The sequence below is a fragment of the Oryzias latipes genome, chromosome 24, assembly GCF_002234675.1.
Source record: "Oryzias latipes chromosome 24, ASM223467v1".
Taxonomy (NCBI): domain Eukaryota; kingdom Metazoa; phylum Chordata; class Actinopteri; order Beloniformes; family Adrianichthyidae; genus Oryzias; species Oryzias latipes.
In genome coordinates, this window is record NC_019882.2 from 21,064,908 (window position 1) to 21,086,469 (window position 21,562).

General features: G+C 40.5%; 1 protein-coding gene and 1 long non-coding RNA gene across 5 annotated transcripts in view; one reads left to right on the forward strand and one right to left on the reverse strand.

Moving 5' to 3' along the window:
* The window catches only part of epha7 (EPH receptor A7), a 99,302-nt gene extending 97,714 nt beyond the window's left edge, over window positions 1–1,588 (reverse strand). For 3 of the 4 annotated variants that reach the window (XM_023952732.1, XM_023952730.1, XM_023952729.1), the window contains exons 1-2: window positions 1,351–1,588; window positions 101–165 (exon numbers count right to left, since the gene is read on the reverse strand). In XM_023952732.1, the coding sequence (XP_023808500.1) occupies window positions 101–165; window positions 1,351–1,444 (159 nt within the window). In that variant the 5' untranslated portion in view covers window positions 1,445–1,588. The remainder of the gene's footprint in view (window positions 1–100; window positions 166–1,350) is intronic. The other variant, XM_023952731.1, reaches the window with a different exon arrangement.
* Window positions 1,543–16,199, forward strand: LOC110017760. The gene is made up of 3 exons (XR_002293259.1): window positions 1,543–1,699; window positions 10,078–10,154; window positions 15,928–16,199. It is a non-coding gene; the product is annotated as an uncharacterized LOC110017760 (long non-coding RNA).
* The last annotated feature ends 5,363 nt before the right edge of the window (window positions 16,200–21,562 follow it).

The window sequence follows — 21,562 nt, forward strand, 5'->3', positions numbered from 1 at the left end:
TTTTTGTGTCCCTGTAAACGTCTTCTCACTGACTCCTCTCACAGATGTGAACATCCGCATCATGCAGGTGAAATGCAGAGTCTCTGCTGACTTCACTTACGCCGTTCGGAGGATAGGAGATCCATTCCAGTTCCGTCTGCTGCGCCTTCGAGTCCAGCAGAATCACTGGGGACGGGAAACCAAAAGACAGGTGGTTAAATCTCACCGGGACACCCGCGGCCTCGGCGGGCCCCGCGTCCGCGCAGCCCATCTGAAACGCGCACACCCGTGACCCAATTTCTCTGCGCAGCAGAAACGCGCATTAAAAGATTGTGCGGCGGACGAGTCGCGTCAGAAGGGCAACTTTCTGCATTCCCAACACCGAAAAGACGCAATTAAGACAGGATTAATGTGCAGAAGAATGAACGAGAATAGCATGGCTCATTTCTAATGGGACTCGACAAAAACTCGATTTTAGAGAGTTTAGTTCACGTCGAAGAGACTCCGCTCATCCAAACAGACGGAGCGCTTCCTTTACGCGCTCCTGCCGGGGGGGATTTCTGCTGGATCTTGGTTTGAACCACCTGCAACGCGCGGCTCGGATCCCAGCTCCGATGCGGCTTCTCTCGTCTTGAATGCGGAGCGCGCAAAGCGCCGCCACGGCGACACATTAAATGAACTTTATTTCCACATTTCTTCTATGGGTTTTCATCACCACGATGAGAAAAGCAGACCCGCCAGGATCAAATATATTTATATATATATATATATATATATTTAGAGATTTTATTTCCTCCTCATCTGCTCCGTGAAGCCCGCATTCAGACGAGATTTCCAATCATCATCTGGCTGCGGCGCACTGTTTGCTCTGACTTCTTCTGTCTCTATGATGTCTCTTAATTTAACCAGGTCATTAAGGGTACCAGCCTGGTTCTGCAACAGAGATATTTCTCTGGTTTCGGATTTAGTTGAGTGTCAGCGACAATTTACGGCTCCGTAAAGTGGAAAACGGAGGAGGAGGAGGAGAGCCGCTGGACTGGAGCTGCGCGCTGACGGCGCCACCGGCACCGGCGCGCTCGCTTCCTTCCAGCAGCCGGCGCATCGATCCGCGCGTGTTCTCCTCGTGGTGGTGATGGATGCTTTTTTCCACAGGACCCAGCAGAGTGAGACTGACTGTCCGCAGCCGACTGGGGAAAGTCAAACCGCAGCTGGCGCAGCGTTGCGCGTAAAAACGACCCGGAGCAGACAGACGGCGCTCCGTGTCGTTAAATTGAAGACACTAAGGGAATCCGTGAAAAGGTCAGAACCTGTCCCGCCGGGCTCGGATGCTCCAAGGAGGACGGGACAAGAGTCCAAACTTTCCGAACTCACCTTCCTTAGTATTCTGTGCGTCCCCGCCGCTCACGTGGCAGCTCAAGCGCAGGCAAACAGTAATCCAGAGACACGGGATGGACCGGGAGAGCATGGTGCAGCCGCGGACTTGATCTAGACGGAGAGTCGCTTTGCCGCCGCCTGCGCGCTTCCCATTGACGACACTGACACGGATCTCTGTACAACAATTCGCTGCTGCCCACTCAAATAGCGTCTGCTGCCGGGGGGAGGAGCCTGAGAGGCCGCTGCTGTCAGTCAATGAGATGGGCGGACGCTTCCTTCAATGGCAGCGCAGGGGAGGAAAGGTCACGAGGAGGATTGGCCAATCAACACATCGATAACTTTCAAGGTATTGACTTGATTTTCTTGTGGTTTTTTTACTCTGGCGGGTTAATGATGGACGCAGAAGAACACGAACAACAATGAGTTCAGTTTGAAAGTATAAAACTAACAAAGAAGGATTTTACACATGGCTTTCTGTGGTCACTTCTGCAAATGAAGGAAACTATACATTAATCTAGATAGGTTGGGATTGAGACCCTCACAGTCAAACCTGTAATCAGCATCATCAATGCCTCACAGCTAAAGGGAAAACAAAACATGCTGAAATATTTGACCTGCTATTTGTTTCAAGGCTAACTTAAAGCACTTCCAGGTGTAGATATTTCTTATGAAAATTACATCTTAACACAAGACTTAGTTGAATATAAAAGTGAACATCTTACGCATGAACATAAAAATATAGCTTGAGGTTTCATTAAGCATGTCTGCTGGCATTTTTACACAGTAAAAAGCTATTTAGTTAAAGCTCTTAAACTAGATTCCAAACTGTGCAATGATGTGATTTTTGTTCCTGCAAAGTGTTTCTTGCTTGTCAGAGTTGGGGGATCTTTACAAACACACAGCAAGGCGAGCTCAGAAGCCATCATAATTAGTCCCAAAAGATTGTTTCTTTTTTTTCTCTGCCAGAAGTAAAATATTACTTACAACAGATAGATTTTTATGGGCAGCTTTGATCTTTTCCATTCAACACTTTGAGTAAAGTCAGATCATTTCAGTGAGGTTCTCTCTGCAGCAACCCCTCCTGCAGGGTTTCCTTTTCAAGAAACAACAAAGATGGAAGTCCAAATTACTGAAGGCAACTCCACCCAAACCAACAATTTAACCCGTTCATTTAACCCTTGTGCTATCTTAGATGACCCCACCCTTACTTTGACATGTTCTCCCTACCATGACAAAGGTGGATAAAGGTGGAAAGATTTCATGTAATCCATGGACACCAGTGAAGATCACAAATCATTGAAGAAAAAAGGTTCAGAGCACTGTCTAGTGGGTCTAGATGACCCAAGTGCCTAGGATAGCACAAGGGTTAGGAATGGTCTGGATTAGCTGCAGAGAAGGATGGGACAATGGTGGGAAACTCTATTTAGGTAATTGTGGAGCAGAGAGAGACTAAAAGGAGAAATTTCAAAGTACAATGAGGTGAAATTCAAAAGTTGAGACGTGTCAGGTGAGGGGAATGATTTCCATTCTCTCTCAGTGCCGCTTTCTTTAATGTTTCAGCCTCATTTTTGATGGAGAGACTTTCAATGGTGTTTTTTTATGTGCTGAAGGTGACCTAATGTAAGGGGAAGTCCCACTGAGCCGGACCGTTCACACAACAGGAACTGATTCATTACTGCTCTGCTGCATCACACAAAGATGGACCCACCAGGGATCCTCAAAGAAGTTTAAAGTTAATTTACTACTTTGCAGATGACTTGTCTTATCACTTAGAAATTAAAGCATGGGTTCATTATTTCTTAACTCATCTGGCATTTTCCACCTCACTTATTCTTCTCCGCGATTTCCCAACAAGCACAGCAGCTGTTAATTATGGCCTACAAATATTGATTAATAAAGAGTGTACATAAAAATAGAAGGAGGCAGACAAGGATTCGCTTCAAGGTTTATTTACATTTTTATGTGTTTGTTTGGCCTGTTTGTTCTGCAAACTGCATCTAATCCTCTGCGATTCACGTCCATGCAGAGATCGGAGATTCTTAACGACTGCTGGAATGAATCCACGTGAATGCTGCTTCGTTGTAAACATCTGCACAGTGGGGCTGTCACTAGAAACAGGATGTCAGATTCTGCACTGATTTCAGATTTGAATATTTATGAGCCTTCCCTTCACCCAGCTGCTTTGGCTCACAGAGAAACAAGTTCAGTGGCACAAACATTCTGAATCTAAAAGAAGATGCAAGGTCATGTTCAAATCCGCGGAATCTGAATTCTGCACCCTTGTGTTCGCCTTCCCATTCAAACCCAAATAATGACATTTGCCAAAGTCCTGCAGGTGTTCTGCTCATCTGACAACACGGGGCGTTAAAAGAAAATGAAATAGTTAAGCAACATCAACAGTGTTACTGGTGGACCCTAAAAAAACAACTTCCTTTTGCACAAAAACAAGGAAGGAACTAAATCACTTGAAAGAAAAGTGCAATTCTTAAGTCAAAATTATACTAATGAAATTGTCTTATTTCCAGCAATGACCCCTTAGGGGTAGGGGAACATGTTACAAACACTATATTTCCCTCCCGACACTTTCACCTGGAACTGGTGTCTACAACCTGAAGCTCATGCGCCTCCTTTCTTCCCATCATGCCTCTCTGACTTTACAGATAAGAGCTAAGAATTTAAATAATGACAATGTAGTTTAATTTGTCTCCGTTTATTAAGTTATACCATATTTTTTAAGGATCTGATACCATTCCAATGAGTGATGTTTGTTTGCACATTGTGGAGCCACCCCCCAAACTGCATACCAGGTGAGCAAAGAGCATGATGGTGAAAGGTTTAGTCTACTGTTAGAATCAGATTAAAGCACATCGTTTTCTCTTCTGCTACACAACAGTGTCTAGTTGCTGTTTAAGTTCATAGTTGCATAATTCTATGAATGATTTAAAAATAGAAATGTTTTTTTTTAAAGATTGGATCCAAAGCTAATATTGGATTCAAAACTAAGAAGAGAAAAAACGATGAATGCACAGTTTGTGCTGCTGTCAAAAGATGTTTTATTTTATTTTAAATAAGCATACACTGTTATAATTCAATGATTGGAATTAATGGAAAGCTGCAGTCTCTAAATAAATAAAAGCATAAATATTGTATTTTTCTTAGTGGAACTTGGTGGCTCTGATGGATCTTTTCCAAATTTTTCTGCTTTTTAGTGTTTCAACTTCTAGCTCTGATTTGAAATAATAGGAATACAACTATAAGGAATGTACCTATTTAGACAGAATAAGACCAGGATTGATCTTTTTTTATGTTAATGGACACAATTAAATTATGAAAGATTTATGTCTCTTAAAATGGTTTCTGTGAAATGCAGTGAATGTCATGACAGCTATTCCCAGGAGATCATTTCAACTCATCTTTAATATCAAGAAGCACTCAACATAAAACCTCCTTGACAGTAACGTAACATAAATAAACAGTTTAATTGGAATAAAGCGTTGATACATTTAAAAAGAAAAGTTTGTGTCAACTATAAGGTTAAAAATAATTACATTGGATTTTTTTTTAAGAGTGTTTATTGTATTGCCCTGGAAATCAATAAAGGTTGTTTTTACAAAGCAAATGAAACACATATAGTAAGACAGAAATCAAACAAGTTCTTTCTTCTTTTAAAAATGACACTTTTAATATAAAATAATAATATAATATAATATAAATAGGTTTTTAAAATTAAAGTTTCCTATATTCACTGTTGAGACAATTGACATAAATTCTGCATTATAGTAGTTTCCTTTCATAACTATTTATATTTAAATAATACACACTTTTTGTGTCAATTTAAGCTTTTTGTCTCTTCATTCCCAACTTCCCTTCTTTTCTTTGTCCACCCTGAGGTCTGATCCCATGTTTTCATCCCTCCAGCAGGAACAAATCTGGGTGAGACTGAGCTGGTGTGTAATTTTAATGTTACTTGTAAATATACAACAGTGTTTTTTAAAGAATAAGATTTTATTAGGAGCTTGGTTTGCCAAGCAGAAGAGATTTAGAAAATGTCACAAAACCAACAAAACAACATCAGTAATATATGCTTAAAGCCCCCCTCCGATGAAAATCCTATTTTTTGTGTTTTTGAAATGTACTTTTGGCATTTTTCTTATGAAAGAGAACTAATGTAATAACAATTCATTTAATTTGTGCATTTCTGAGTATTTCTCCCGTAAGTAGCTGTCAATCAAACTGCACCCGCCACTCAATTCCACCTCCTCAGATTGCATCTTCCATTGACTTAACACTAAAAGTGGCCGCCTCTGCCGCGAGAAAAACATCCCACAACCATATAGGGTTTACAGAGAATGGTCAGGAGAGCGGCCAGACTGCTTCCAGCTGATACAAAGACGACAGGAACTCAAGGAACCACTGGTTACAACCGAGAAGAGCATCTCTGAACGCACAACACGTCCAACATTGAGACAAAAGGACTAAAGCAGCAGAAGACCACACCGGGTCCCTTCCTGTCAGCTAAGAACAGGATGCACAGCCGACAAATCTGCAGCAACTGTGTGATGCTTTCATGTCAATATAGAAAACTTCAGAGGAATGTTTCCAGAACCTTGTTGAATCTCTGCCACTAAGGATTAAGACAGTTCTGAAGGCAAAAGGGTCTAACCCAGTCCCAGTAAGGTGGCCAATGATTGTACGTTGTTACGCCCCCTTTTGTGTCTAGGGGTACCTAGGGGGGCATAACATAAAAAAGTAAAGTTTTTGGCTACCAAAGTGAAATTAACACACCAAACGAATGTCTCCATAAAAATATAACAAATTTATTTACAAATAAATAAACAACCAACAAGAACTAAAAGTGAAGCAAAAAGGCTTCAGGGTGAACCCAGGCCAAAATAACAAACAGAACCCCACCTAACTGAAACATGTAATCTTACCTGCAAATGAAAGAAAAGGGAAAGCAAAGACAAAACACTAACCTCTCTAACCTAACAAAAACAGGAGAAAACATGTACTAAACAAAATGGCAGTTCACCCCTACAGCTTCACTTAACATAACTATACACCAAAGGACTAAACAGAGTGGGCACAAAACCATAAACTACAAAGAACTACGAAGAACTACAAAGGACGACAAAACAAAGTGCAACACAAACTAAATCAAATGGAGAAGACAAAAACAATATGGAATAGAGGGCCAAGCTGCAGTAGAGACTGTTGCAGCAAGGCTTCCCTCTCATGGTGTGGAGGTCCATGTGGTGGTTTTGAAAGGCTGCCTCCACCAGCTTGTCCAATTGGAGGCCGCACCTACATGAACCACATCTGCAAATAATCACAAACTAGCATACACAAAGACGCACAGAAACACAAAGTCCCACTCTGATACAAAAATAATACATAAAACACAGGACAAACAAACAAAATAAAACCAAATACGACCACAGCCGTAACATACGTCTGTGTTGTGCTATCCTAGGCACTTTAACATTGGGAGTTGGGTCATCTAGACCCACTAGACAGTGCTCTGAACCTTTTTTCTTCAATGATTTGTGATCTTCACTGGTGTCCATGGATTACATGAAATCTTTCCACCTTTATCCACCTTTGTCATGGTAGGGAGAACACGTCAATGGAAGGGGGGGTGGTCATCTAAGATAGCACAAGGGTTACGCAAATGCAATCTTCAAAAAGCAGATCAAATTTGCTTCGTGAGCAGTCCTACTCAGACCCATATTTTTCTTCTCAGACATCTTTTGTTACTAAACTTCTCTTTGGAGCATGAGGCTGCTGTCCTGGATGGACCCGAGTCTTTGGCTCCTGACTTTCATGGACAGTGTGCTAATTTTAAAGATCAGGCTAGAGAATGTTTCTTCTTTTGATTTAGGAACATTTTCAGATCTTTCTAAGAAAAGTACATTTCTGATGCGACACCGTCTTTATTGCACAAAGATGATTTTTTTTGGTATTTATTAGGTTGCTGTGTTTATTGAGGTCATTTTGGTTTCTTTTTTTTTGTTATTTTGGCCTAAGGTTTGTACATTTATTTGAAATAACATGTTATAGGACAAAGCTGTGATCTGACAGCAATTAGTCAAGCAATTTCAACGAGTGTTCACAAACATCCTGTCTGCTAAATCTTTATAATCTACACCTCATGCACCTGCAAAACCCACAAATTTCAACTGCATTTCTGTTATGGTAGCAATCTACCATATGCTCCAAATTAATAAAGTTTTTCAAATTAAAATGTGAGTGGAGAGTTGCATGATGGTTGCATGTTCTACCCTTTAGTAATCAGCCTTTGCTGCACTTGAGCTGAAACCTAAGGGTCCTCAAAGTGGGTTCCACAAACTCCTGCTGAGGTGAACAGGGAGTGTCATGGCTGCTCATCACATCAGTATGGTCAAAGGCATTTCACACTCCCAGAAAATGTTGCATTTACATTTTTTTAATGATTTTTTTAAATGAATTTGTTGTCTCATAGTCTGTTAACCCAATGACAGTCACAAGAGCAGCAACCTCTTCACTAATCTAAAACAACCCAATGCACTGCTAACTGTCTCACCTAATTGTAAGTAATCCACTTGTCCTCGGTTACCATGGCGTCTGCTAATTAAAGACACCCTATCTCAGCTAGTAAGTGAGTCTCAGCATCAGAGCCTTTATGCTGAGCATTGAGAATGATGAAGCTACCATAAGCGCGACTTTAAAGGATAAAAGTGGGAAGTTTTGTTTGTGTGTGTGTGTTCACAAAGAGCCAATCAGAGGTGACCTTCTGTCAGCAGCAACAACTGAAGAGGAAACATTGTTGCATCAAGCAACACTTGTATTTGTCTTATTGCCAACTTTATGGAGACAAGCAGTAACAATATTTCATAAAAAAAAATAATTCTGTTAATCTTTGTTTGTATGTATTTGTATTCTATTATTTGTTTTGCCATCTTTGTTTTTCCTAAATTAGCTAATGCATCATTGTGTAATTAGTGTTAATTAATTGAAATTACGTCAAAATAAAAGTCACTTTTTGATCTTTATGTCAGGTTTTATGATGTAATTTTTAGTCTGCTGCCCTTGATGGTCAGTTTTAAAACATTTGATTTTAATTCATTTATTTTTTTGGAGGTTGAATGTGGTGGATTTTACATAGAATGAATAAAGCAAAGTGCAAAACCATGTTTCAAAGAAATCCATATTGAATTTGTGGACATAGTATGGGGTGCCATTTCTAAAGGGAGACAGTCAAATATTATTAGAAATATTTTTGGTTATTAAGCCTGTTTTAGGAGAAAAAAACAGGTTTCATTTTTCAAATGCATATTTTCACCTTTTCAATCATTTACTTATAAGTGTCGCATTTACCAACTAAATATGTAGTTAGCAAGCTAGATAATTAATTCAAAGTTATTTTTTTATAATTATGTATTTAGTTCACAAACTAACTGTTTAGTTTGTGAACTAAATATTTAATTTTATAAAGTTAATATTAGGATAAAGCTGGATCTCTGAACTGATCCTTGCCAGAGGTGGATGTACCGAGTGGCCTCCAAAGTGTAGCGATGACCTAAGAAGAAGATTTTTTACAAAACTAAAAACTAAAACTGCTCATCCAATGTTTTCAGCCAGCAGATTGGACATGTCTTGAATCATTGACCACACAGACATGATGGGTGACGAGTCTATTGAGAAAGAATTCAGAGATTGCGCATAATCCAGCTTTTATTTTTGTTGTCCATTTCCGCTCATCTGCAAGGAAATTGCATGTTAGCTAAATATTTAGTACAAAACCAAGCATCTAGCACCAAACTAAATGTTTAGTATAAATAGTTCAATATTTTTGGTTATTCAGCCTGTTTTAGGAGGGAAAAAACAGGTTTCATTATTCAAATAGATATTTTCACCTTTTAATTCATTTATTTAACATTTACTTACTAAATATTAAGTTAGCAAGCAAATAATTTAATTTAAAGTTAAATATTTTTTTTGTTTAGTTTACAAACTAAATGTTAAGTTTGTAAACTATAAATTTAATTTGATAACAATAAACATTTAATCTACAAAATTAAATATTTAGATATAACCGAAATATTATTTTTCAAAATAAATATTTAAACGTAAGGAAATATTAATTGTTAAATAAATATTTGAGTCCAATTAAATATTTGAGTATTTTTCTTTAAAAATCTTGGTGGTTAGCGCTCTTGCCTCACAGCAAGAAGGCCCCCGGTTCAAGTCCCGGCTGGGGGACCTGGAACAGAACATCAATCGGGGACCTTTCTGTGTGGAGTGTACATGTTCTCCCCGTGTATGCGTGTCTCCAGCTTCCTCCCACCGTCCAAAAACATCCTTCTTATTTGGTTAATCTAAATTGTCCCTAGGTGTGAATGTGAGAGTGGGTGGGTGTGTGATTGCAGACACTCTACCCTGCGACAGACTGGCGACCTGTCCAGGGCATCCCCTGCCTTCGCCCACAAGTGGCCAGGATAGGCTCCAGCAGCCCCATGACCCCGAAAGGGAATAAAGGGAAGAAGATGAATGAATTAATATTTTGGCGCCAGTGTTCAGCAGCGGAGCTGCCATCAGTGTGTGAATGTGTGTCTGAATGGGACTGTAACTGTAAAGCGCTTTGAGGAAGGTATACGCCATTTACTCTCAGTCCAACACCATTGACTTTCTTCTTCTCTTTCTTCCTATGAACACGCCCTCTTCCTTTCCTACTTTCGTCAACAGTAGTCCAAATTCCACTGGCACACTGTTGTGAACAGCACCGATGGCGTTCGTGGTTAAGCTGGACCCCTACTGATCAGGTATGGATATCATAAGTCAAATTTGCATGCTTGATTTGGCAAAGATTTTATGTCGGATGCCCTTCCTGAGACAACCCTCTGTATTTATCCGGGCCAGATGTACTTTAACCACTCCGACATGAAAATTCAGAAACAAAAATGCAAATACGTTATGTTAAATTATGTTTCTTCTCTAAAGAGAAAAAAAACATTTACTGTGGGCAAAAAAAATCCCAAAGTTGTTCATAGAGGGAGTTAATTTGTCGCATTCGGAAACGCATCTGAACTGGAAAAGCATTTCCCTCGAGCTCGGCCAACAGGTTATCAATCTTTGTCTTTCTGATTAATGAAAGTACTTTTAGTGGGGGTTGGGGGGTGACGTCCAGTGTGAAGCCAGGCTCCTGGCACATTTCTCCGTTAGATCTCTCTGATCGCTTACACCCTTCAACCGATCCCTCCCTTCAATGAACAGCCTTAGTGGGTCGAGCTGCTGAGTTCAGTTACAGATGTTTTGTTTTTTTCAGTGCTGATCATTTTTGGGTCCTGAAAGCTCTTGTAAGGGTTGGAAGACATGTAGCACAAACACAGTGTGTATTTCCATCTGCAGAAACCTGTTCAACATTCATCCAACATCCTCATCAGCAAGCAGTACTTAACTCCTCTGCTGGGTTTCCTCCCTTCATGCTCAAATTACATGTCTGACAGAGTCCTAGACTGCTGAGATGTGGAAAAAAAGTTGGAAATATTCTGTGCACACTCGCACCTTGTTCCAGTGCACCTCTTGAAGCCGTTGGCCTGGCCAGAGCTGCAGAAGTCTGTTCCTGGCATCCGCCAGGCTGGGTGGAGGCAGACTGAAAGGCCCTGGAGAAAAACTCTGTGACCAGCTTTAATAGTGGCCATGAGAAGAAGCCCAGAGGCCCTGTCAGATGGTGGTTTGGTTTTGCAACTGGGCAATTTGCTTCTTTTTATAGATGGGCAATACAGAATGGTAGTCCCAGAGGAAATCTCAAGTGTGGAAAATTCTACTGGTATTGTTGTGGGCCAGCTCAAAGCCATTTGCACCTGACACCATATTGTTCATATAATCACATTACAGCTGTAGGAATGTGTCTGCAATGAACATGCAGAACAGCAAAAGAGGTAATGAAATTGCAAAGTATTCTTCATGTCATTGTAACCCCAATCCTACCTGAGCACGTCAACAAAGTCCTTTAACAGCAAGCACTCATCATCTCATTGTTTTCAAAATGTTACCATGACGACTGCAAAAAAATGGTGTCTCGCTAGCCCACAAGCACAAAAAATGGTTCACATGTTTACTTTACCAAGGTATGAAGAAGACGAGTTCAGCCTTTACTGAGGTCTCCATAGTAATCAAGTTGTAACATCACAGCAAAAAGAGAACGTTTGCTAAATCTTCCCAGAAGATTACCCAAACACATGTTTTTATTCCCGTCTGAGGCATTTTAAGGGGTTAAAAACATTTACCTTACATTCACAGAGATAAGCTGTCATAACATGCACCTGGATTATCAAAAAAACACAAAAAAGTTCAAGATTAAAGCTTTCAAAGTCTCATATTTACAGTCACAACACTCCCAGTCTCAAAAACCCTCCTTATTTTTTAAATGAGTTCATCTACACCCCTGTGTGAACAGGAATAGGAAAGCCAAATCACATACAAACAAACCTTGACTGTGGATTTTGTCCAGTTGTTGTGAAAACCTGGTCATAAAAACTTAGACTCAGCACACAACTTTAAAAAAAAAGACAGGAGCCAGGAGGAAACAATATGAAAGACCTGCTGATGTCCAGAGACGGAGATGTGGAAACCTAGATACGGGTTCAGAAGCATTTTACACACCAGGTTGGTTCCACACATTGACTGCATATGAGAAGTGGAGTGAGTGGCCCCTCCTCCCTCACATTCCAAACAGGAAGTACCCACTGGCTCAAAGGAGCTAAATAGATATCTGCAGAGGCATAAACAGCTGTTGCTCAGTCATTCTATTGGTCAGAATAACCATTTTTGCTCTGCTATTTTTATATAACGTGTTCTTGATAATCCTGTTTTGTTTCATGCTTATTTTTTTGTAGCGCATGTTTTTCAAGTTATAAACTGATCAATCTGATGCTTGATGAAAGTACGTGATTTTTACGTTCAACCTTCAAAACATTTGGCAGATTTCATTTAGCCTCCCTTCAAGTGGTAGGTGTGTGACTTCCAACAAGCTTACTCTTAATTTGGAGGAAGTGGTTGCTATAGAAACGATGACATAGACAGACTCAGACCAATCACTGTTTTAGCCTTAGTCACATGCACGCCTGTTCTAATGCTGCAGGTTTTTTGGGCTATCCGGGCCTGTAGAGGGTTGTAAAGAGAAGCAGTTGCATCATAAGATGGTGTGTCTTGCAGTTCCCTTGCATCCACCTCAAGACAATAGGCAAGGCAAGGCAAGGTAAGTTTATTTGTACAGCACAATTCGTACACAAAGTAATTCAAGGTGCTTCACAAAACAGAAAAATGCATTAAAATCACAATACATCATAGAAATAATCAACGTAAAATTTACTTTAAAAGAAAAGAAAAAATTGAAAATTGATTCAAAAATAAAGGAAGGAAAGGAAAGAAAAGTGCAGATAGGACCTTTCAGTCATATACACGGCTAAACAGAAATGTTTTAAGTCTAGATTTGAACATGAACACAGAAGAGGCCTGTCTTACGACTTCAGGGAGGCTGTTCCAGATTTTAGCTGCAGAATATTGAAACGCTGATTCCCCTTGTTTAGTTCTGACTCTGGGAACCAACAGGAGGCCGGCCCCTGAGGTCCTCAGAGTACGAGATGGTTCATATGGCACTAACATGTCAGAGATGTACTTTGGTGCTCGGCCATGGAGAGACTTGTACACAAGCAGAGCTGCTTTGAAGTCTATTCTTTGAGGTACAGGGAGCCAGTGCAGAGACCTGAGCACAGGACTAATGTGATCATACTTCCTGGTTCTGGTCAGGACTCGAGCAGCAGCATTCTGGATGTACTGAAGCTGTTTTACAGCTCGTTTGGACAGGCCGGTGAGCAGGCCGTTACAGTAGTCTAACCTACTGGAGACAAATGCATGAATAAGTATCTCCAGGTCTGGCTTTGACACTATGTTTTTGATTTTGGCAATGTTTTTCAGATGGTAAAATGCCGCTGATGTTACTGACTTGAAATGGCTGTTAAAGTTCAGGTCAGAGTCCATGATTACCCCTAGATTTCTGACTTGATTTGAGGGTTTAAGAGACAGAGAATGAAGGTAGCTGCTGACACTTTCTCTTTGTTTCTGTGGGCCAAAAATAATAACTTCGGTCTTGTTTGAGTTTAGCTGGAGAAAGTTGTTCTGAATCCACGCACTGATCTGATGGAGGCAGTGGCTGAGTGACAATGGTATTCACCATTCTCTTGAGGTGGTCAGTGTATCGTGAAATGTTTGTAAGGATAATGTAAGTTACACGCACTTATGACGTACGGGTGATGCTGTCATACGAAGCCCTTTATGCACCACTCCAGTCCAGCAAGGTGCGCTCACTGGCCTTACTGCCTTACTGACCGACAGACTTGTTGACCTGTCCAGGATGTCCCTTGCCTTCGCCCACAAATGCCCGGGATAGGCTCCAGCAGCCCTGTGACCCTGAAAGACCCCCAGCTTAGAAGATGAATGAATGATTGTATGAAACACATGTGTCTCCCCTACTTACCCCTTACTTACCCTTATGTGTTGTTTAGGGTTTACTGCAACCTGACACACGAGGGATACCAGGAACAAAGTGTGCACAAACATTGTCACCTTACTGGCTCACCGGGTTGTCTATGATCTTAAAATTCTGCATGGGCCAACTACACGTCCAGCATTATTCCCAACAGAAAGCCTGTATCCACCCATGAGGGCAGTTGGGACTAAGGCCTTCATTTGTCTCCTTTCCCGCTGCAAAGGTAACCCAACAATAGTTTTACAGAGATGGAGTACCGAGGCAAAGAAAGCTTCTTCACTGTTTGAACCTAAGCAAAGATGAACGAATGGTCTAACTAATGGCTCTTTGTCAGGTACTCAGCCATCATGGTTAAATTTCAGAAACACTGGGATCATAGCCCCTATTTGCTTTAAGTACAAGAACTTTGCACAAAATCCCCCTACAGTGAGCGAAATGTCACAATGCTGCAGTGTGCCGCTCCGATAACTGCCTCATTTCCTCTCTCTGCACTGCTTTCATGATGATGTTGGGATGGCTGAAATCAGTGTTGACAAATGAAGATATCCAGACGTCTGCACTTATGTGAAACATGTGGTCACTTTCACTGGACATAAGTCATGTACTGCCTCTTCCACAGTCCCTGTTTGTTTACTCAGTGGTGATTAAAATGGTTGCCCTCCAGCCTGCCCAGAATTTCGTGGCTGAAGCGTCTAAGAACAAAGTGGCTGCTGTGACGGTGAAACTTGAGCAGCAGAAGACAAAGTCTGCAACTCCAACTTTAAAGCATAATGAAGTGAGTCAAGGAGGATCACTTTTATAAAGTAATTACACGGCTGAGAGCATGAGCAAGCCGTCACACGAGTCACAGGAGGGTTAGTCAGGAATTTCTTTAATGTAGGAAACCATGTTAAAGATACACAATTGTGTCGTTTGTAGTGTTTTACACATCAATACTTTCTCCACTAATGTTTATTGGGTTCTAGTTTTTGAAAAAAACAAGATAAAATGCAACAAGACTTTATAACAACATAACTGTTGGTACAAAGAGTCTACTGAAATTGTTCAGATGTAGTTCTGTTCTCTTAAACCCAAAAGCCACTCCCCACCCTTCCAAGAAAGCCACATTTGTTCAGTCTTTTTCCAGCTGCATAATTGCACCTGTGTGGACTTTAACATTTAGTATTTTTGTACTTACCTCTTTCAAACTGTATATTTTTAACTGTACATTTTTACTGCTGCTGTTTTTTCTTTAACTTTGTCCCTATTTTTTGTACATCAACCTTAAGAAACAAGCCAATCATTTGAAATGTGTTATTATTATTACCATTTTAACTGATGCCTGCAGATGCAGATATGTTGATCTTTTCCCAGCATTACACTCTGACATTCCTGGAAGTTCAACCTTGGGAAAGTCTGACAGCTCTTCTGATGTTGGTGGAGTGATGGATTTCAGACTTTCAGGAAGAGCAACAGTTGCTTTGCAACATTTCTGCACATCTTTGCCTTTGAGTGGTGATCACAAACATATGGACCTAAATCTGAAAACATTTTTTTTATCTTGCAGATTACTGTGACCCGCTAATGGTCCATAAATTCAATGTGAAATGCATCTGATTCTCAGCGTAGCTGCTGTTTCTCCGTCATTTCCAGTCAGAAATGTACAGGTGGCGTGATCAAGGGTGAAAATAGAGTTTTGTTCATGCCGGTACTATAACAAGTTTCATCAACATTATAGTTTTTTAATAGCAGTAAATGCAGTTTAGGGGTGTACTGAAAACGATGAATTGATTTATCCAACCAAAGTGATCTGTCTGATTCACATTGTTAACTGAATGAAATTGAAGTGTCATGGTGGCCTGTCAAACTCCTCCCCCTCCAGCTCTGCTGCTCATCTCTCTCAGCTGTGACCACTCTACTCATCACACACCTGCTACTTAAGGAGACCCAGCTTCATCATTCTCCGCCAGTTCGTTAACCCTGATGGTGCCTAGTCTCCTGAAGCTCTCTACGTCTGGCCCCCTTGTCTCGTCCCAAGTTAACCTTGACTGTTTTCTTCACTTCAGGTCCTCACCTCATGCCAAGAGTGTCACCTGAATCTCACCTCCTTGAGCAGCAGCTGCCGTAACCCTCCTCGTCGACGTCACCTGTGTTTGTCAGCCACAGTCTCTGTGCTCCTCTGGATCTCCAGCCACGCCACGAACTCTGTCTGGCCTCCCAGCTCTTGGGACTCTGCACGTACGGTACCGGAGACTACAATCAAGAGCCGCAGCCACGTTACCCACAGCCTCGCCAGGAATCAGCAAGAACTTAAAATAAATTCTTTACTTTTCACTCACCTGTCTCTGCCTCTGGGTTCCAGCGTCTGGGTCCGTTCCGTGTACTAGCCATGACATGAAGTTTGCCATTATAAAATCATTTCAATAAAGTCATGTGACCATCCAGTGTCTAGAATGTTCTAAGAATGTTCCCTTTGGATTCTTTGGATGTGGAAAAACAGTGGACTGAACTTTAGGAAACATGTGAATGGATTTGACATTCATTCCAGTTTACTTGTTTGTTTGGACACAGATTTCATTTCCACTTGATGATCTGGAAGAAATCCAAGAATCTGGAAAACTTCACTGTTCAGTAGCAGGAATTTCTGTCTGAGTCTCACTGCTGGAAGTTTGGATCAAGATGATCTGGATCCATTTTAGGTCAGAGAATTGGATTGTTCAAAATAAACCGACTATGAATCACATCAGCGACCACAAAATGACATGAATCGAATCTTTGTTCAAATAAATTGTAACACTAATGTAGAGAAATGCATTGAAGAATAGATCTTGACTGTAAATAAATATGGAAGAAATATTTGAATTGATTATTGTACTAAAGAACTTGATAAATGCAGAAAATAGACCTTTTCTAATTTTCCTCTTCTCCTCTAGTTTCAATTTACACATCTTCATCCTCACTTGAACACAGCACAAATTACAAATAAACCCCAAACCTGCGCTTGTGATTGCTGCATTTGGACTGGACTACACTTGCAGCACTCGTACTTGTGGTGTCTGTCAGAACACAGTTTTCATTTCCAGATGCGGCTCAGATTTGGCCTGAAAGTGTTCACTATTTGGGTAGAATCTTCCTCAGTGGTTTAAGAGATTTTTGTTGATCTTTTTCTTCCTGTTGGTCACTGCAGGGTTTAATTGAACAGTTATCAGATCCAAATGTGGAAGGGCTAATTTCCTCTGTTAAAGGGATAATTCCTCTTCCACTTGTGTGGCGTTCATTACATCCGCACATCCAAACGTGGCATGAGTGTAAAGTTACAGTAATGCTTTTGAGTGTGAAGCTCAGTGAAGCCCAAGGACTCGGTTCTGCTTTCTTTGGTGTTAAAATGAAGATGCTGGCCCCCTGGAATCCAGAAGATGCCCAGCAGAAAGGTATTTTATTTCACACTTACTGCAGCTACCTTTGCTGCAACCCGTCTATGGTATCCAGTCTTAGCAACGTTTGGCCTGCCTACCCCCGGGCAGCCTGTCCAGCGCCTGTCCTCCACCCTGCCTGCAGCCTCACTGTCTGTCTGGCACTGAGGACCCCTGAGAGAAAAGGTGTCCTCCTTTTCTGCTTTTTTCTTTTCTACAATTGCTCTTTAATCAGCTGCCCACACAATAGGCTGCCTATGTGACCAGGCTGCTGAAGCTGATGTAGGAATATTTTATTTAGTGCCCAGGTTTGCTGTCCAGCTTCCAACAGCTTTTCTGTAGCCATCGTGCCTCCGGAGAACAATTTCATTTTAGTTTTTTCCCTTTGTAATGACATCCAACATGCAAAACCCTTTCTAAATGACTTAATTGTGGTGAAGCTCGCAGTGGTGCAGCAGAATTAATGCTCTCGCTAATAACAAAAACATACAAGTAGCCGCAGCTCAAAGACATATTTAATCTTTTTTCTGAAAACCTCTCAAATATTATTAAATATGCCATGAATAAATATGCAGTTTTAAGACTAATAACCCTTTAATGCTTATGTTAGAGACTGAAAGGTAAAACACACAACCGAAAATAGCAACCATCTGTGCAGCATGAACAGGAGACAAAGGAGTGAAGACATGTTGTGCTTTAAACTGATTAAAGCACTGCAAGCCTGCAACATTTCTCATTCAAGCTTCTCCTGCTGAAGGAAATTAGCCCTCTGTCCTCTGGCGAGCCGGAAAAAAATGTGTGGAGCCGGCTTGAGTCAACCCGGAGCTCTGCAGGAGGAGGCAGCAGCCCTGAGAGGAAAGCTGCTATCATTACGACATCAGTCGCCGCTCACCCCCTTAAACTCCCTCCTCATCACCGCTCATTTCAGCTGCAGAGCGTCAGCCCTGACTGAGGTGGAATATGGGAGCAGGGAGTCATTCCGCCAAGCCAGCTCCACGTGTGTGTCTATATTAATGAGATGCCACTGGCTAGCTGCAAACTTTTCAGCTCATCTCTGTCATTTTAAAACCCCATGTGCACTTTTGACTTCACATTCGGCTCCTTTCGCCCTTTAGGGAAATAAAAAGGGATTATGTAAGATTTACAGAGGATGATCTGGCTCTGGCCTCGCCGTTTCTCCTCATCATGTGATTGGGATAATTACTGGTCAAAGGATGGAGCTGGGGGGCGTGGCTCTGATGAACAGTTCAACACTAGAAAAGTGTTTTTTTCTCCTGTTTTTAATATAACATTTACACCTTAAGATAATCCGTTTCTCATGGAAATCTTCAGCAAGGTTTTACCTGCATTAAACACTGGCAGTGGGGCTTATTTTCATGCTACACTATAAAACCCTTTGGATATATAGTTTTAAATGTGGAGTTTAGGTTAACGTCTGAAATCTTGCACACTTTGTTAAAAACAAACATCTTGATTAAATGTAAGAAATGCTAATAAGGAAGTCATATAATAAAAAACACTTTTCAAAAAGTGGAAATGTTATTATATCTGCATACCTAAAAGCACAATGAGAAAACCCTGGACGACTATAGCAGTGGAACTTTGCATCTGGAAAACAAAACCTCGCCAAAAATGTTTGCAATGAAGAAAAAATGTGAACCTCAAAGAGCATATTGTTTCACAGCAACGGTTCCTCCTCAGTTCCACAGCAAACGTTGCAGAAGGGGCAGAGGAACAATTGATCTGCGGTACAGGCATCAATAACAATGGACATAGGAATGCTTTCCTTTAAGTCCCAGACATCTGCAACAGCAATGTGAAAGAACGAACAGAGTGATTGACAGGAGCACAAACAGTCTAAAAAAAAAACAACTTCAACTTGATGGAAAAGGGAAAACAATTAAAAGAAGAAAGGAATGGCTAATACACAGGCTTCATCAAATAAAGAAAGATTTAGCTGCGATATGCATAATTGGAAAAGAAAAATATGAAAGTGAAGAGCATCCAGGATTTCTGCATGCAGCCAAGTGATATGAAAGCAGAGAGCAACAAATTAGCCAGAAAAAGATCAAAGTGAGTCAATCTGATAGAAAAAAAGAGAAGAAACATTTGATTGATAACAATAAAACTGCTGCATGAACATTTATAGAGGTGTGTTTGACAGAAGTTGTGATTATGACGATTTTGTGGGAAGCTGGAAAGCTGTGTTCCTCTTCCAGAGTGTGCAGCTGGGTCACAGACTGGAGGATCGGGCCAACATGTTTTATTACTTCTGCGTGCTAAATCCACATGGATTTGCACCTTTCAATCCATTACAGCTTGCTGTCACCAAACATATCCAGTGTGAAATAGTGTGAAGCCCATAGCCCTCCATGTTTCATGCATAAATCCCATCACTATGCCAGCAAGCATTTCCAAGAGGAACCGCTGATGGCTTTATTCATGGCTCTTGTGGGACGCTGCAGAAACGCTTGAGTCCAGCCTAACGAGGGGGAAATCTGCACACTGTGAGGCAGAAATGAATGTTTCTGCGGCCCTGCTTTGTTCAGTCCATGTGTGAAAATGTCACACACGTGAACATCGTTTCAGAAATGTTTGCATGTTTTTCTAACCTTTCTGCAGAAGTAATGGTCATCTAGACTCCCTTTGTCCTGTGCTATTCAGGGAAAAGAATAAAAGTTCAAACTCCCCACTGTTTTACTGAGCAAATAATATCTTACATGAAGTGTTTGAAAGAACCCCCCCTAGCGTGGCCAAAGGTAAACAGACGTTATTTTCCTAATTGCATTAGGGATCTCCATGAGGGCCCAAGATCTCTCCTACTGCAACCCTGTATATTGATTTGTTGGTCTAACATTAATCCATTCAGGAGTTTACTGTAGGAGAAGCAAAAGGACCAGTTTTTCATTACATGATCAAAAACTGTTGTTAACGTGCAAACATTTCTTCATTTTCTGTATTGTAAAGAACTTTGTCTAATGCCTAAAGCGACTTCAGGTCCTGCATGCGAAAATTTAGAAACAATGAATTTATTCCATTTCTTTTGTTTTATTTTATCATATTTTTTTGCATTTACTGTTTTATTTTATCGATTTAGTATATTTTACATGAAAACTGTGATTTTAGTGTGTGAATTCACCTATTAAAAAAAAAAGAAAAGAAAAAAAAGAATTTGTAATGTTTTTTTACAGTTTACATGTTTTGCAGACTCATGTTTTTTACACTTTTGCAGCTGTATTTATTTAATATTTAATATTTATTTCTTTATTTAATAAGAATCTCATTTTTGATAATAATTTTTCATAATAACTTTAGTAGTATTTTTAATTATTTAATATAAAAGTCATTTGTGATGTCCTTTATTGATGTTATATTATATAGATTATTTCTGAATGTCGTGTTGCTGCCACAGATAAATGAATTAATAAAGTCATTTATCTATCTATTAATGGGTTTCGTCCTGTGGGTGAATATATTTATAAATAAATGTGATCTAAATAAAACAGACTGGATCACATGGAAGTCGATAGAGTTTAAGAGGCTCAGCTGCTTTCTTCCAGTAAGGATGACTAACTGAGGATGTGCAAACACGACAATATTACTCATTGCCGTGGCTTCATTGAAGCCATTGATCCTCCAGCCTTGTTTGGTTAAATTCATTCATCCATCAAGGTATCTCTTCCGGGGTCACAGGGTTGCTAGATCCAACCCATATGTTGGGTGAAGGTGGGGTACTCCCCAAAAAGATTGCCAGTGACTTTATAGGGTCATAAATATTAGAAAATCCTTAATAATTCTATTAAGTGCAGTTCAAAACTTTGTAACTATTGTTTTTCCTCATAAAAATGATCACATTTTTTAATTTTACCATTTTATAACATGTAGGAGGGGGGGGGGGGGTCAACAACCTTGTTTTGTCATTTGCAGAGTCCATCACTACAAAACTAAGACCAAATAAAAACAATCCTGAGCCTCTCCTTCTGTGATCAAGCTCAAAACACTGAAAACCTAAACCAGAACACTAGAAAAAGAGCAGGAACTCTACAATCAGATAACCGAGATGCCCAGACATCTTCACACGAAAGGTGCAGCTACACAAAGGTAAACATGCACCTTTTTTGGCAGGAAATAACAGGTCTTTCCACAAACGCCTTTTAATGGATGAAAAGGAAAAGCAGCTGGTCTCAGGTTTGAGGACCTCCGTTTGTTTGAGCTTTGAGCTGATCAGAGAGTTTTTATCTTGGAGGCGAGATCAGGCTGGCACACCTTTGTGTCGTTCCAGAGAAAG